Below are 17,929 nucleotides of genomic sequence, written 5' to 3'. Positions count from 1 at the left end.
TCCAACAATTTCTTTTTTAAATTTAGAGTGCCCAATTTTTTACCAATTAAGGGACAATTTAGCATGGCCAATCCACCTACCATGAACATCTTTGGGTTTTGGGGGTGAGGCCCACGCAGACACAGGGCAAATATGCAAACTCCACACGGACAGTGACCTGGGGCTGGGATCGAACCGGGAGGCAGCAGTGCTAACCACTGCGCCACCATCTGCAAATAATATAGTTACAGTTAATAATAGACGCAGTGGGGCAGCACAGTGGTTAGCATTGCTGCCTCACGGTGCCGAGGTCCCAGGTTCAATCCCAGCTCTGGGTCACTGTCCGAGTGGAGTTTGCACATTCTCCCCGTGTTTGCGTGGGTTTCGCCCCCACAACCCAAAGATGTGCAGGGTAGGTGGATTGGCCATGCTAAATTTATTTTTAAAAATAGATGCAGTGCTTAGCACTGCTGCCTCATGGCGCTGAGGACCCAGGTTCAATCCCCTTAATTGGAAAAAAAATAATTGGGTGCACATCTTCTACTTACCACAGAGCAGTGAAGACGGCATAGCATCAGCAAATAAAACACCCAAAATAGTTATATACAAGGAGAGAAGGAAGGAGAAGAGAAAGGTAGGTGGGAAAGATATCATAAATCTATTAAAATTATCAATTGGAAGAATGTTACCGTCTCTGTAACTCATCAATTCAATCTCACTTAGATAGAATTTAAATTAATCAGTCTAGCATCAGCACCTGGTATATCACACTTTATTATAGATCCAAAGTTCAAGACATTTCATCTCTTGCTGGCTTCTCTAAGATTGACAACCTTGCCTCTCCCAGCGTGCGACAGCCAGAATTCGCAAGCAGCTAGCAAGGAGAGCTTGCCCAGTAATTTTCCTGCAGCTAACCTCAGGAGAGGGAAACTTACATAGCACCTTTCCAATCTTCAGGGAGATTCCAAGGCACTTTACAGCCAAGGAAGTACTTTTGAAACGTTGATCTTGTTGTAATACAGGAAATGCGATCGCCAATTTACACACAAGCTCCCACAAACAGCAATGTACAAATGACCAGGATATTCTGTCTTAAATGTTGTTGTTGGCTGGGGAATAAATGCTGGTCTGGATACTCCCCTGCTCTTAAATTAATGTTTCAGGAGTAACCCTTCAACAGACTGAAAAACAAACCACATTTTAATGGAAACATAACAAAGGGAAATGAGAAGAGTAATGGACATTCCGCTATTCATGTGCGTGCGTGCGTTTCCCTCATCCCTGTTTTGTTCCTATTTAAACGTTGTCCGATTTTACCAGATCAGATTCAGGGTTATACCCGAGTCATCAACGTGTCCATTGTCTCCATGGAGAGACTGAATCTACTTGCATTACCAGCACAGCCTGTGTTTCTTTTAGATGTCTAATTTTTATTTTGCATTTTACTTCAATGCTCATAAACATTGCGCTGCTAAATTTATAAACTTTATGGCTTTTTAACGCTTAAAAAAAAAACATTCTGTGGGTTTTGACTTTGTGCCTTTTTAGTTGCATTTACACTTTGCAGTTTTGTGCTATGTAGTTTTGGCTTTGCCCTGACATCAATACTAAACGTTGTTGGCATAAATCCACTAATAAACTTGAAATGAGCAAAGCAGAGTGAGACGCCATCCACCAGTCTCCTTCAGGTATCAGGTCAATCCTATTCTGGCCGCATTTTAAACTATGAATCTTTCTTTTGGGGTGGAAAAGCACCCTTGATTAACTGACTTTGAGTGTTGCATGGTTGCAGTTTTTAAAGCATTGTTTCTTTTCTCCACACAGATCCCACAGCACTCCGTTAACATCAGGCCCCATCATCTGTCCGAAGCCATTAATAGAAGAGAAATGCAACAGGAATTTTACACGATCCTCTCAATGGCTCCTGCAGTAATTTATTGCTTGACTTGCTGTCCTTTCTTGATGTCTTCCTCCATTCTTTGATACCACGACTTGACCTTGGTGTTTGCCATCATATCATTGAATGCCTCCAAACCTTCCATTACCCGAAGTACCCCATAGACTGCCTGCGAAGATGGAAAAGCAAAAGAGAGAGGCAGCATTACAAGAGAGAGTTATAACATCTCAGTTCTGTAAGTCTATCCGGAAACGTTAACAGGGTGCAAGTTTTTTCATAAGACATGAGGGGTAGTCCTGATAGGGGTAGTTAAAATTCTGAGTTTTTTAAAAAATCGTTCATGGGTTGTGGACAGCGCTGGCTAGGCCAGCGTTTATTGACCATCTCTAATTGCCCTAGAGAAGGTGGTGGTGAACCGCCTTCTTGAACCGCTGCAGTCCCTCTGGTGTGGTGTCGGAACACCCACTGTGCTGTTTAGAGTTCCAGGATTTTGATGCAGCCGTAGTGATAAGGAGAAGATGTTTTCACTTGCAACGGAGACCAGAACTGGGGCATGCAAATATAAGATTGTCATTAATAATTCCATTAGGTTAGTCAGGAGAAATATCTTTATCCAGTTTGTGATTAAAACATGCAATTCACAAAGAAAAAGCTGAGGTGATGATGCATTTAAGGGTAAGCTTGAAAAACACATGAGGGAGAAAGAAACAGAAAGTTAAGCTGACAGGGTGAGATTAGATGTGGAACATAAAAACTGGCCTAGATCAGTTAGGCTGAATGCAGGTTTCTGTGCAGCAAGTGGAAACACATCTCTATGTCATTTCACAATCTTAAACATCTCTATCAGGTCGCCCCTCAATAGAGCCTCAATCTTTCCTGATAGTCATAACTTCCCCGTTTTGGTATCTTGGTAAATCCCAAGAGAACCCACAACTATTAACCTCATTAATAAGGGGATCAGAGGGCAGCACAGTGGCGCAGTGGTAGCACTGCAGTCTCACGGCGCCAAGGTCCCAGGTTCGATCCCGGCTCTGGGTCACTGTCAGTGTGGAGTATGCACATTCTCCCTGTGTTTGCGTGGGTTTCGACCCCACAACCCAAAGATGTGCAAAGTAGGAGGATTGGCCACGCTAAATTGCCCCTTAATTGGAAAAAATGAATTGGGTACTCTAAATTTATTTTTAAAAATTAATAAAAGGGGATCAGGGGAGAAGGCAGGAGAATGGAGATGGTAAAAATATCAGCCATGATTGAATGGAGGAGCAGACTCGATGGGCCGAGTGGCCTAATTCTACTCCTATGTCTTATGGTCTTAACATCTCTTACCAGGTCAGCAAGGTTGGGCATGTCCCCGCCCAAGAATGGTCTGTGCTTGCCAACAGCAGCCACCCATTGATCGACCGCTTTGTACAGATCCTGCCGGACGTCATCGCGAAGGTTATGTCTGAAAACCAGCAATTGCAAAGATTCAGCAAGTTCTCACAAGACACAGCACAGGAGATCCAGAATGACGAGGAGGTAGTAGTTTACGTCCAGACAACATGTGGAATGTGGAATGACTGCTTGAAGCAGCGAGAGGAGTGACTGGAAAGACTGCTGCAGGTGGCATTTCCTGTGGTTCACATATGGATTCCCCTTTTTCAAAAATTCAAATAATCTGGTTTCCTGTAATATTTCCCTATCAAATTCAAATGGTGTGTCTCATGGGCCACTGGCCAGATCCAAAGGGATGAGTTTTTCTCTGGGGGGGTGGGATGTAGGTGGCGAGGGAAGGGGGCAGATATGGAAATATGGAATTGTGGGGCTTTATCTTTGGGGCTCATTAGGCCAACATTCAATTAGTTATTGAGTCCCAGTTACATAACTGGGACCAGATCTGCCTATTTAAAGAAGGGATCTACAGCATCAGGTGGGTATACTTCGTGCCTCCAGTTTAAGGTTACAGTCAGCAGCTTCTGATCAACAGATAAGCCACGAACATCTCCACTTCAACTACCCGCCCGGCTCCATTTCACCTGGGGGGGGGGGGGGGGGGGGGGGGGGCACAATTAAATTCCTCAAATTGCCTACTACCAGAGAGTGACACATCCCAATTGTAAATGACTTTTTTGTCCTTGAAAAATTAATTGACAGTCCTTTGCGACAATTCACCAACTGAGAGAACGGACGCACTTAAAATTCTCAGTACTTTTCACTCCCCACTCTTGCACTCTGAAAGCAGAGTTTCAGGGATACCAATTTAGGCTAGTGAAGTCATGGAATCTTACAGTGCAACCCAGGCAACCCAGCCTATCACGACTGAGCTAGCACTTTGAAAGAGCTATCCAACTGGTCCTGTTCACCCTTCCTCTTTCCCCATAACCTTACCGTTCTCTTCTCTCTCAGTATTTATCTAATCCCCTTTTGAAAGTTGCTTTTGAATCTGCTTCCACGTCCCTTTCAAGCAGCGCCTTCCCAATCACAACAATTCGCTGCATTAAAAGAACTTGCCATCTTCCCCCCACCTCTGCCAATTATCTTAAATCTCCTTTCTCTGATTACCGACTCTTCTACTGTTGGAAACAATTTTTCCTCATTTTCTCTATCAAAAATCTTCCATGTTTTTGAACACTTCGGCCCTTAATCTTTCCTGCTCTAAGGAGAGCAATTCCAGCTTCTCCAGCCTCTCCTAATAACTGGAATCTCTTGTGCCAGTTACTGTCCTAGTAAATCTCCTCTGCACCCTCTCCATGGCCTTCATATCCTTCTGACCAGTTCTGGTTCCATCTTTGATGGGCGATCTCCTACTTCCCACCTAGGTGCCTGGACTTAATAAGGGACCATAAATAATTAAATACACGCACCTTGACTTCAGTCTCTTGCTGACCAGGAACATGGCTGCGGCTCCAAAATACTTAGCGAAAAATCCTTCAAAGGCTCCAAATTTCCCCTCCCTCACAATGTAGTCGAAGGACTCCAGAGATTCTCCAGGAGTGCGGTAGACGTTGGGCGAAATGAGATGGACCAACCAGTCATCCACCCACTTGCGCCATTTCATTTCCTCCCTGATAATGAAGGAAGGAAAAAGCCCAGCACAGGTCAATACGGTCAAGAACATCCAACACCTGTCACCACAGTCAGCTAAATCAACCTTGTAATGGGACCATGACCCAGGCAGACCATAGGGCACGTGCAACAACTGCTGGATAATTAATCAACAGTGTCTTCCCTTCCTCCCTCTCCTGTGGAAACAGGTGGGGGACCAGTTTGGACACAGCAACAGCTTACATTTAGATAGCACCTTCAACAGAAGCAAAAACATCCCAATATACTTCACAGGAGTGTTATCAAATAAAATGTGACATCAAGGCACACAAGGTGATAATAGGAAAGGTGACCAAAACCTTTGTCGAAACAGGGAGCATCGTTTATTTTTAAATTTAGAGTACCCAATCCTTTTTTCCAATTAAGGGGCAACTTAGCGTGGCCAATCCACCTACCCTGCACATCTTTGGGTTGTGGGGGCGAAACCCACGCAGACAGGGGGAGAATGTGCAAACTCCACACGGACAGTGGCCCAGAGCCTGGATCGAACCTGGGTCCTCAGAACCCAGCACGGTAGCATGGTGGTTAGCATAAATGCTTCACAGCTCCAGGGTCCCAGGTTCGATTCCCGGCTGGGTCACTGTCTGTGTGGAGTCTGCACGTCCTCCCCGTGTGTGCGTGGGTTTCCTCCGGGTGCTCCGGTTTCCTCCCACAGTCCAAAGATGTGCGGGTTAGGTGGATTGGCCATGCTAAATTGCCCGTAGTGTCCTAAAAAGTAAGGTTGGGGGGGTGGATACGTGGGTTTGAGTAGGGTGATAATTGCTCGGCACAACATCGAGGGCCGAAGGGCCTGTACTGTACTGTGCTGTACTGTTCTATATTCTATATTCTATAACCACGAGGCAGCAATGCTAGCCACTGTGCCACCGTGCTGCCAAAACAGGGAGCATCCTAAAGGAGGAGAGGTGGAGTGAAGAGGTATAGGGAGGGAATTCCAGAGTGTAGGGCCCAGGCTGCTGAAGACACGGCTGCTAATGATGTAGCGATTAAAATGGAGAACGTGCTAGAAGCCAGAATTGGAGGGGCACAGATAGCGGAGGACGGTTGTAGAGATGGGAGAGGTTATAAAGATAGGGAGGGACAAGGCCATGGAGCATTGCTTGATCGGGAATTATCAGTGCAGGTCAATGGGCAGAGGGGTGGATGGGTGAATGAGACGGTGCAAGTTAGGATATGGGGAGCAGAGCTTTGAATGAGCTCAGGCTTATGGCGGGAAAAAGATGAGACACTGGCTCAGGGAGCAATGGAATAGCCACGTCTGGAGACTGGCATATCCTTCCCACATACCAGGACTGGACAGGAGGACATGACAGAAATCTGCCAATTTAGAACAACCTATTTTCCTGATTTTATTTGTAATAATATGATTTATTGTAAGTATGCTTCAGGTTTACATACTTTCTGGCCTCCTTGCTGGGGTAATATTGATTTTCATCCTGGTCCTCCAGCATCACCCAGTACTTATTGTTGTATTCAACCACATCCTTCCCCTTCTCATCTTTAGATTTCATCTGCGGATAGTATGATAACACCCGGGTGAGGTTTCTGTGCCTGAAATATTTAATAAACAGCAAGTGAAGAGCATGGAGAGTCAAACCAGCACATTGTAGAAAATCACAGAATGATTACAGCACAGAAGGCTGTTCGGCCCATTGTATTTGTGATAGCTATCCGCAAGAGCAACTCAGCTAATCCCACTCCACCAACCATTCTCCGTGGCCCTGAAAGTTTTCTCTCTTCAGCTGCTTATCCGATTCCCTTTGAAATCCACAATTGTATCGGTCTCCACCACACTCACAGACAGTGTATTCCAGTTTTCACCCATTTGCCGTGTAAATCAGTTTTTCCTCACGTTGCTGCTGGATCTTCTGCCAACCACCTTAAATCGATGTCCTTTGGTTCTCCATCCCTCTGCCATTGGGAAGCCTCTCTCTAAATATCTGTATAGGCCTCTCATAACTTTCAACAGCTCCATCGAATCTCCTCTCAACCTCTCTTCTCTAAAGGGAACAGTCCCAGCTTCTCCAATCTATCCACGTAATTGAAGATCCTCATCCCTAGAACCATTTTGATCGATCTTTTATCTGCAACTCTCCCTTCACATCCTTCCTGAAATGGTCGACATCGTCAGAGGCCTCTTAATTTATTTTTTAAACACAAATTTAGAGTACCTAATTAATTTTTTTCCAATTATGGGGCAATTTAGCGTGGCCAATCCATCTACCCGGTTGTGGGGGCGAAGCCCACGCAAACACGGGGAGAATGTGCAAACTTCACACGGACAGTGAGCCAGAGCCGGGAATCGAACCTGGGACCTCAGCGCCGTGAGGCTGCAGGGCTAACCACTGTGCCACCATGCTGCCCCTAGGCCTATTAATTTGAGGATGACGTCTACTCAGGGTCACGAGTTTCTTCCCTGAGTCTTCATTCGACTGAACAGGCTAATTCTCAACTGCTTTATCTTTAGGAACCTTGCGCGTGATGTTCCACAAGACATCGAGAGCATACCTCCTGAAGTATGCTGCACAGAATTGGACACAATAGTCTAGTTCATCGAATCATAGAATTCCTGCACCGGTACCCTCTGAAAGAGTGGCCAACTTTGGCCTAGTCCCCCGCCCTATTCCCGTGATCCCACCTAATCTGTGCATCTTTATACAGTGCGGGGCAATTTAGCGTGGCCAATCCACCTAATTTGCAGATCTTTGGACTGTGGGATGAAACCAGAGCACCGGGAGGAAACCCACGTGGACACAGGGAGAATGTGCAAACTCCACGCAGACAATGACCCAAGGCCGGAATTGAACCCGGGTCCCGGGTGCTGTGGGGCAGCAGTGTTAATAATAATAATCGCTTATTGTCACAAGTAGGCTTCAATGAAGTTACTGTGAAAAGCCCCTAGTCGCCACATTCCGGCACCTGTTCGGGGAGGCTGCAAGGGAATTGAACTCGCGCTGATGGCTTTGTTCTGCATTACAAGCCAACTGTTTAGCCCACTGTGCTAAACCAGCCCCTAACCACTGTGCCGCCCATGAGTTGAGGCCGCAACACAGTTTTATAATGGTTCACTATATATTCCTTGTACTCTATGCCTCTATTTATAAAGTCCAGGATCCTGAATGCCTTTTTAGCCACTTATTCAACCTGTTCTGCCGCCTTCAATGATTTGTGCATATATACCCCCAGGCTCCTCTGCTCCTATATCCCTTTAAAATTGCACCCTTTATTACATGTTATTACCTCTCCTCATTCTTTCTACCAAAAACCATCACATCACTGCATTAAATATCATCTGCCACCAGTCCGTCCATTTCACCAAGCTCTGCCCTCTTGAAGTTTATAACTACCCGCCTCATAGTTTGCAATACAGCCAACTCATGTTTTGTAAATTGCAACCCGTATACATGACAACAGTTCTAGCATTCACAACCAACAATACTTTCAAAAAACAATGTCAGAGCTTTCACACGGCTGGTTCACACTAGTAATTGCTCATCCACCCCAAGATATATCATGGCGGGCAGCATGTGGTTAGCACTGCTGCCTCGGCGCCGAGGTCCCAGGTTCGATCCCGGCCCTGGGTCACTGTCCGTGTCGAGTTTGCATATTCTCCATGTTTGCATGGATTTCACTCCCACAACCCAAAAGACATGCAGGGTAGGTGGTTTGGCCACGCTAAATTGCCCCTCAATTGGAAAAATTAATTGGGTACTCTAAAATTATTTTTAAAAAGGTATATCATGGGCAGCACAGTAGCACAGTGGTTAGCACTGTGGCTTCACAGCACCAGGGTCCCAGGTTAGATTCCCCGCTGGGGCACTGTCTGTGTGGAGTCTACACGTTCTTCTCATGTCTGCTTGGATTTCCTCCGGGTGCTCCCACAGTCCAAAGGCGTGCACGTTAGGTGGATTGGCCATGATAAATTGCCCTTAGTGACCAAAAAGGTTAGGAGAGGTTATTGGGTTACGGGGATAAGGTGGAAGTGAGGGCTTAAGTGGGTCAGTGCAGACTCGATAGGCCGAATGGCCTCCTTCTCCACTATATGTTCTATGGCAGAGGAAGAGATGTGAAAAGAAGAGGTCAAGCGTAGAACACTAACCTCTCAGAGAGGTGGGGAAACAACACACGAGGGACCCCACATCCCCCCTGCCCATCTCCGAGCAGCAGGCTCACACACCGATGGGGGTGCAAGGGCCTGGGTTGCACTTTATATTGAGGCAGTTTGTCTGAAATTGGCCAAACCAGCACACTGCATCGAATACAACTCCAGTTTCCAAGGTCTTTAACACTAGTTTCAAAAACATTTGGCTAGGAGCTGCTCCCACCTACAAAACTGGCCACACCTCTTGCTCAAATTAATTAGCATTTACAGTTTATGCTAACTTCACTTGTTTACAGACCTCTGTGGAGGCTGTAAAAATTAAGCTAATTCCTCTGGGTGCAAGAACACTATTGACAATTTTTTGGAATATCATTTTAATCTAGTATGTAACTGACCTCTGTGTCCCAATTCAATAGCCAATTGAAATTCTTTTAAAGTAATTTTCAGTAATTCAAAGAGAGGTTACTCAGAAGTGGCAAACCAGACAGTCAAATTAAAATTATAGAGCTGGATTCTCCACTGGCGGGATCCTCCGTTTCGCCAGCAGCGCACTTCAAACTGTACCAGGTTACCATTACCATTCTAATTTTAAAGCTTTTTTTAATTACAAAATTACATTCCAAAACGGTGCCCAAATGTGCTGCCTCATGGCCGATTTTTACATTCGGCAATTAGCAAACTTGAGAGGAAGAAAAAGATCATTCTCAAGATGGAGGCAATTTGCAACTGGATTGCTGATTGTAACTAAAATGAAAACTCCAAGACAAAGTGAGGGGAGGTGGAACTGTGACGGTGATTGGCCATGTACCTGAACTGATCATTTCAACCGCGCCAGCAATGAGGAGTTCAATCAATCAGCCACTTACCCACCAGGGGTAGGGCAAGCAGGGAGAAACTTAGGTTTCTTTCACACAATTTCCAAGGACCATTACACAGTGGTGTTGGCAAAGCCAGGATAATATGCTACCCTCCAAATCCATGGGCCTGAATGGTTCACAAAGCACTACACTTGAAAAGCAGAAATCTGCATTTTCTCATTCCTATTCTTGAAAAGAAAAATAACCCGCAGAATCTTTTGGGCTTTTCAAAAGCAGGTGAGAATGGAGGGGTATGGTGGAAGTTGAGGAATTTTATAAAATAGACAAGAAGCTGTGTTCGGCTGAGAGAGTGGGAGGGAATGTGTTTTAAGAGGGCATCAGATTGTGACTAAGAAGGGGCAACATGGTGGTGCAGTGGTTAGCACTGCGGCATCACGGTGCCGAGGACCCGAGTTTGAATCTCAGCCCGGGTGACTGTGTGGAGTTTGCACATTCTCCCCATGTCTGCTTGGGTCTCACCCCCACAACATCTTGTGCAGGGTAGGTGGATTGGCCACGCTAAATTGTCCCTTACTTTTGAATTGGGTACTTAAATTTGTAAAAAAAAGAGACTAAGTATACTATAAGGGAAGTCTGTCAGAGAGAGAGAAAGTGTGTGTGTGTGTGTGTGGTGTGGGTGTGTGTGAACATGCAAATGTACACGTTGTAAGTGAATTAACAACTGAACACAAGACAGGAGTAGAAAATCCATATTTCTGGAAAAATCAACAAAGATTTTTGGAGTTCAAATACATTTTTAAAAAAAATTTCAATTTATTTTTTCCAATTAAGGGGCAGTTTAGCGTGGCCCATCCACCTACCCTGCACATCTTTGGGTCGTGGGGATGAAACCCAGGCAGACACGGGGAGAATGTGCAAACTCCACACGGACAGTGACCCAGAGCCGGGATCGAACCTGGACCTCGGCGCCGTGAGGCAACAGGGCTAACCCACTGCGTCATCGTGCTGCCCTGGAGTTCAAATAAATAACAAAAAAAGATTTATAATTAGAGAATAGGGCAGCACAGTGGCGCAGTGGGTTAGCACTACTGCCTCGCGGTGCCGAGGACCCAGTTCAATCCCGGCTCTGGGCCACTGTCCGTGTGGAGTTTGCAAGTTCTCCCCATGTTTGCGTGGGTTTCGCCCCCACAACCCAAAGATGTGCAGGGTAGGCGGATTGGCCACGCTAAATTGCTCCTTAATTGGAAAAAATTGATTGGGTACTCTAAATTTATTTTTAAAATAATTAGAGAATAAGGGGACCTCAAGCAAAAGGTGAAAAATCTGAATAAAATTGATAAACTGAGGAGGAAAATAGGAATTATTTTGACAAAGGAAAACAGTGAAACTAAAAACGCTATTTAAAAAGAGAATCTAAACGCCACAAAGCAAAAAAGTTCGAAAACAAAATCGATTGCCAGTCGCCATAGTAGATTTACCTGGACAGTAAATATGTCTTTACAGCGCTGATGATAACTGAGGAATCATTGATTTGCTGAAAAAGAGGAAACCAAATTAGTTCAAAGCTGGTCACCCCACATTTAATGAACAACCATCCAACTCTACGTCGTTATTCATTTCTCAAATTTCAGGTGAACAAAAAAATCAGAAATTTATACTAAATTCGACAGTGAGTCTTGGAGAAGTTGAAGAAAGAGGAAGAGACAGATAATATATTGTGATAAAAGGAGATTGAAAAGGGTGGGAGGTGAAAGGGCGGATCCGCAGCAAGAGAGAAAACGGAGAGCAGCACATGGACATAACAAAGAAAAGTACAGCACAGGTACGGGTCCTTCGGCCCTCCAAGCCCCTGCCAAACACGTCTCAAATGTCCCAAGTAATTTGACATTTAAAGATGGCAGGAGTGACTTTTTGTTCACTACAAAATCCCACTGAATGTTGGGAAGGACTTGGGTAAAACACCCTGCTCTACTATGAGGAGTTTCACATGACCTTAAGTATCCGCATCAAGGGCAGCATGGTGGCCTAGTGGTTAGCATTGCTGCCTATGGCGCTGAGGACCCGGGTTCGAATCCCGGCTCTGGGTCACTGTCCGTGTGGAGTTTGCACATTCTCCCTGTGTCTGCGTGGGTTTCGCACCCACAACCCAAAAGAATGTGCAGAGTAGGTGGATTGGCTACGCTAAATTGCCCCTTAATTGGAAAAAATACATGGTTGTGCCCAAGTCTTTGGAGTTCCAGGGAATTTAAAACATTGTTGAATATTATTCCATGCTCTATACAGAGAATTTGTGCCCATTTTGATGCAGCTTTGCGCAAACTCACCACTTTCTCCCCGTCGTCCCCGATCAGAATCGGGACCTTCCGGTATCCGGAAAACTTGATCTCCTTGCGTAAGATTGGGTTAACCTCCACAATCTCGTAGGGTATCGAGTGGAAATCGAGGAACGCCCGGACTTTGCTGCAGAACGGACAAGTCTTGTACTGGTACAGAGTGAGTGACAGGTCGGCACTGGACTTCTGCAGTAAAGCAAATAAACACAGGGAAGAGGAAGGAGGTATTAACCACACCGGAATGGCTCAACTACGACACTACAATCCCCTCTGCCAACCCTGCCATCCCATCCCTCAAACTAGTATCATCCAGTGCTCAACACTTTGCTGTTTGCGGAATCTTGCTCTGTGCAAATTGGCTACTGTATTTCTCTACATTATAACAGTGACGATACTTTGAAACTTCTTGATTGGGTTGAAGGCGCTTTTACATGTCGTGAAGTTACAAATGACGCCATACAGATTTCAGGTCTTACATTCTTTCACAATTCCAGTTCAGTGAACCCTCTCACTTTTAACATTCAGAACTGATGCAATCATTTGTTTAAGTGCACAGCTACATGTATCTGACCAGGGTGGGAGGGAGGACAAGGTGGCATTTAGACAGGACCTTTCATGGCCTTAGGCTGTTTAAAAGTACTTTTCAACTAATTGAGCACTTTTTGAGGTACTATGTTGGAAGTGTAATTACTGTTGTATTGTAGGCAACTTGGCAACCAATTTGCACACAGAAAGCTCCCGCAAACAGCAATGTGATACAATGAGATGAACTCTAGTGATATAAAAGCAAAATACTGCAGATGCTCGAAATCTGAAATAAAAACTGAAAGTGCTGGAAACACACAGTAGGTCTGGCAGCATCTGTGAAGTGAGGAACAGACTCACATGGACTCCAAATATTACCTCTGTTCCTCTCTCCATAGATGCTGCCAGATCTACTGATCTTTAGTGATGTCAGCGGAGGATAAATATTGGACGGGCCACCTGAGGGAATGCTCCCTGCTTTTCAAAATAGTGGCCACACAATGTACCTTTGAAATCCACCACAAAAGGTAAGAGAGGCCTTGGTTTACCGTACAGTACAGCACTCTCTCAGTATGGTCAGCCTGAATCAGGTGCTCGAGCCCTCAGCACGGTGTTTGAACCCACAACCCCCAGCCTCAAAAGGCAGAAGTGCAATTTGTGGTGGATTTAAGATTGGGTTTGCAAGCCTTGGGAGCTCCAACCAAATTACAGAGCTTTATTTAGAAGATGTTAGCGCTACAGGCTGCGATGTTAGACTGCCCCTTTTGCCCGCGCAATCGGCCAATGACGCCATCTCTGATGACGCCACGCAATCGTTCTCTGAAATTGCCCCTGTTCAGCTACTCGGCTGCCTGTGTGAAAACACTAAACTTACACATTTCCCTCCCCCCCCCCTTAAATCAAAGGTCCCTGATGATCAGTAGATCATTAATAATCAATGAGCAACAGCGGTCAATACGTCAGACATTCCGGAGGTCGTCGTTCTCGGTGTGGTTGCGGATGAAGTCTGCACGTCCTCCCCCTGTGTGCGTGGGTTTCCTCCGGGTGCTCCGGTTTCCTCCCACAGTCCAAAGATGTGCGGGTTAGGTGGATTGGCCATGCTAAATTGCCCGTAGTGTCCTAAAAAAAAGTAAGGTTAAGGGGGGGGTTGTTGGGTTACGGGTATAGGGTGGATACGTGGGTTTGAGTAGGGTGATCATGGCTCGGCACAACATTGAAGGCCGAAGGGCCTGTTCTGTGCTGTACTGTTCTATGTTCTATGTTCGCGTCATCAGCGATGATCTTAACCAGCGTCGAGATAGGGATCTGAGGATGGCTCAGTGTTTGATTTGCAAATGAAGTGTTGTTTTCCCCAATTGGTTGGGTCAGTGTCAGGTTGCCGGCAAGGTCCATGGTCCCCTTGGCACAGCTGGACTCCCAGTTCTGCCTCTGGCAGGATTGGTTCTTGTCGCCCAACGTTGATCCTCAGGTTTGCCATAAACATCACCTTGGGGCAGGAGATCAGGCCCGTCTGTGTGAAGTTGGCAGCAGGAACCCACTTTTCACTTGTGATACAATTTCTTGCCAGAACGTCTTGATCCTGGAGAAAACACGTTTCACCTGGTTTTCCCGCGGTGCGACCTGGTCTTGCTGCTTTTCCTCGGCAATTTATTTTGTCTTGTTTTAGCAAATTGAATGCTGTACACAGTTTTTTTTTTTTCTTTTTTTTTTTTAAATTTAGAGTACCCAATTATTTTTTCCAATTAAGGGGCAATTTAGCGTGGCCAATCCACCTACTCTGCACATTTTTGGGTTGTGGGGGCGAAACCCACGCAGACACGGGGAGAATGTGCAGAGCCGGGATCGAACCTGGGACCTCAGCGCCGTGAGGCATCTGTGCTAACCACTAGGCCACCGTGCTGCCCCTGCTGTACACAGTTGATGTTTAATCATTAAATGAATGTTTCATCGTCAGTACAAAATGTGCTGCCAGCCCATCTGTGACAGGATGTTAAAGAGCCGCCTGGATGTGTTGAATTCCCTTCTCCTTCAAATAGTTAATGAACTCTTGAGATATAAACCGCTGTCCATTATCGCTCACTAGTTGTTCAGGGTAACAGGATCTGCTGAAGATTTCACTCAATCCCTCTCAATTGTTTACTCCGATGAAGTTGACTTCCTGATGGCAACTTCAGGCCATTTCGAGTGAGCATCGACTAGAATGAGAAACATGAACCCTCCCAACGGTCCGGCGTAATCAACATGTACCCGTGGCCCTGCCTCTTCTGGCCACTTCCACGGATGCAACGAAGCTAATGGCGGCAAGTTCTGCATTTTTGCACAAGACAAACAAATTCCCGCCTTTTCCTCGATTTCAGCTCCTCGCTATCTCCTTCATCCTTACAATACCACTGTGGTCTTTGTGTAATTGGTTCTATACACATGTTCTTAATAATGGTGGAATGGTGAGTCTCATCACTGAAGTGGAGGGGGGGGGGGCTAGGATCCGCAAGAGCGTACTGCAAAGAGGGAGACAGTTGGGAGGCCTGGCCCTTCAAACCTACAATTCAACCGCTGGGCACCCACCGTAGAGAGATTACAGGGCTGGGTCGCAGAGCCAGACGAGAGTTCCTGCACATCCCTCCGAGCGTGCGGCCACGACCCCACTCACATTCCCAATCCCCCCCCAGCCAGATACTCAATGAGCCCAGTGGTGGTGGCCACGCTGAGAACGTGGAACCAGCTCAGGCATCACTTCGGACTGAGAGCAATGTCTGCCGTGGTCCCCAGCATAAGTCCCCCCGGCGACACTAGATGCCACCTTTAAACGGCGGAGACAGGATGAAGGGACGCTGACGGTAGGGGGCATATGCATAGATGGCAGGTTAATGACCCTGGGGGAATGGACGGACAAACCTCAGCTCCCAAAAGGGAATGAGTTGTGATACATGCAGCTGGCGCTGTGAGGCAGCAGTGCTAACCACTGTGCCGCCGTATACTTTGAAGACTGACAAGAGTGTTTGGGGTAATATGCAGATAAGACATTACCCAATCGAATGGCGGAAGAGGTTCAAAAACCTCCTCCTGTCCCTATGTTCCCCATAGGATATGTTTGGAATGGGAGTGGCAACGTGGCACAGTGGTTAGCGCCGGCTTCGATCCCGGCCCCTAGTCACTGTCTGTGTGGAGTTTGCACAGTCTCTCCATGTCCGTGTGGGTCTCACCCCCACAACCCAAAGGTGTGCAGGGTCGGTGGATTGGCCACGCTAAATTGCCCTTTAACTGGGCATTTAAAAAAAAACTTTGTAATGATGAAGATTCGCATTACAATATTGAAATTCCATCGGTGGCACCTTCCAAACCCACAACTATTACAATCCAGAAGGACAAAGTCAGCAGGTAAATTGGAACACCATCACCTGCAAGTTCCCCTCCAGATCACCCACCACCCTGACCTGGAAATATATCGGCCGTTCCTTCACTATTGTTGGGATAACATCCCTCCCTAACAGCAGTGTGGGTGTACCTACACCACAGGGACTGCAGCGATTCAAGAAGGAAGCCCACCACCACCATTAGGGTTGGGCAATAAATTCTAGTCTAACCAGCAATGGCCACATCCCGTAAATTAATTTAAAAAAAGACTTGTGTTTATATAATACTTGACAAACAATTTAAAAAAAAAAAAATCGAGTACCCAATTATTTGTTTTTTTCCAATTAAGGGGCAATTTAACGTGGCCAGCCCACCTAACCTGGCATCTTTGGGTTGTGGGGGCAAAACCTACTCAGACATGGGGGGAATGTGCAAACTCCACCTGGACAGTGACCCAGGGCCAGGATCAAACCCGATTCCTCAGCCCCGTAGTCCCTGTGCTATCCAAACACTTGACATACAATTAATGACCTTGAAACCTGTTGTTGTCTAACAATAGTTTTAAAAAAGTATTTAAGCCCATCGCTTCTTTTGGGAAGGTATTTTAACATCTAGCATTTAACATCTAACATTTAGCAGCACGGTAGCATGGTGGTTAGCATAAATGCTTCACAGCTCCAGGGTCCCAGGTTCGATTCCCGGCTTGGGTCACTGTCTGTGCCGAGTCTGCACGTCCTCCCCGTGTGTGCGTGGGTTTCCTCCGGGTGCTCCGGTTTCCTCCCACAGTCCAAAGATGTGCGGGTTAGGTGGATTGGCCGTGCTAAATTGCCCGTAGTGTCCTAAAAAGTAAGGTTAGGGGGGGGTTGTTGGGTTACGGGTATGGGGTGGATACGTGGGTTTGAGTAGGGTGATCATGGCTCGGCACAACATCGAGGGCCGAAGACTGTGCTGTTCTATGTTCTATCTTGAAGGGTTCCACATATGGACAAGTTTGAAATCCACTGTAAAGGTGAAATTGAAAGTTAGAATGACATCGACGACTGGTTACTTTTAAACCCACAAAAATGTTTGACTGCTCTTCCAGCTGCATCTCTCAAAGTAAACTGCATCATTGCATTTTAACAGATAAAATTGGACACATCTGATGCCCCCCCCCCCAAGATAAGGATAACCATAAGAAAGTAACAAAGCAGTGTAAACCCTGGCTGGCCGCCTGTAAGCACCTTGCATGCGTTTACCTGGGTGTCCTGCTGCTGGGCACGGTGCTGCTCTCGCTGGAGACGGTGCTGGAGAGCCTGGTATAAACCCAGGGTCCCTCCCAGCACACAGGCTAACCTCAGGGCTGCTACCCCCTGGCTTCCTGCCAACCTGCGCCAATCTCTGCCCTGCCCGTAGTGCCTGCTGGCAGGCGGCGGTGCCAGCAGCAGCTGCTGCCGGCTGCCAGCCCTGCCCAGAGCCACCAAGCCGGCACACAGCCTCCCCGCTCCCACGCAGCGAGCTGCCATCTCCGCCTCGCACAGCCAGGTTCACCCTGCTCTCCTTAAAGGCGCACTGATTTACCCAGAACGCAACCCCCCCCCCCCCCCCCCTTCCAAATACAGCCTTCCAGTCTGAGCTGAAAACATCGTTTTTAACCTTCTGCAATCTCACCCCCTCCCTCAAAAAAACAAAATTTCCCAAAATCGTTGGTGAATTTAATTTTGGTTGTACAACGTAAATTTTTGGCTCACAATTAATTTTTTAAAAATCTTTATTATTGTCACAAGTAGGCTTACATTAACACTGCAATGATGTTACTGTGAAAATCCCCTAGTTTTTTTAAAATTTAGATTACCCA

The 17,929-nt window shown here is 46.3% G+C and overlaps 1 protein-coding gene across 1 annotated transcript; it reads right to left on the bottom strand.

Annotated features, from left to right (window-relative positions):
- Window positions 1-735: 735 nt before the first annotated feature.
- Window positions 736-17,621, bottom strand: ptgesl (prostaglandin E synthase 2-like). Its single transcript, XM_038781691.1, has 7 exons — window positions 17,331-17,621; window positions 12,205-12,399; window positions 11,359-11,414; window positions 6,359-6,511; window positions 4,720-4,920; window positions 3,203-3,320; window positions 736-2,045 (listed from the first exon to the last, which is right to left on the bottom strand). Exons 1-7 carry the CDS (start codon window positions 17,595-17,597, stop codon window positions 1,914-1,916), a joined length of 1,122 nt encoding a protein of 373 aa, XP_038637619.1. The 5' UTR covers window positions 17,598-17,621; the 3' UTR covers window positions 736-1,913.
- Window positions 17,622-17,929: the final 308 nt, after the last annotated feature.

Source organism: Scyliorhinus canicula, chromosome 21, assembly GCF_902713615.1.
Source record: "Scyliorhinus canicula chromosome 21, sScyCan1.1, whole genome shotgun sequence".
Lineage (NCBI taxonomy): Eukaryota > Metazoa > Chordata > Chondrichthyes > Carcharhiniformes > Scyliorhinidae > Scyliorhinus > Scyliorhinus canicula.
This window is presented reverse-complemented; position numbering and strand designations above follow the sequence as displayed.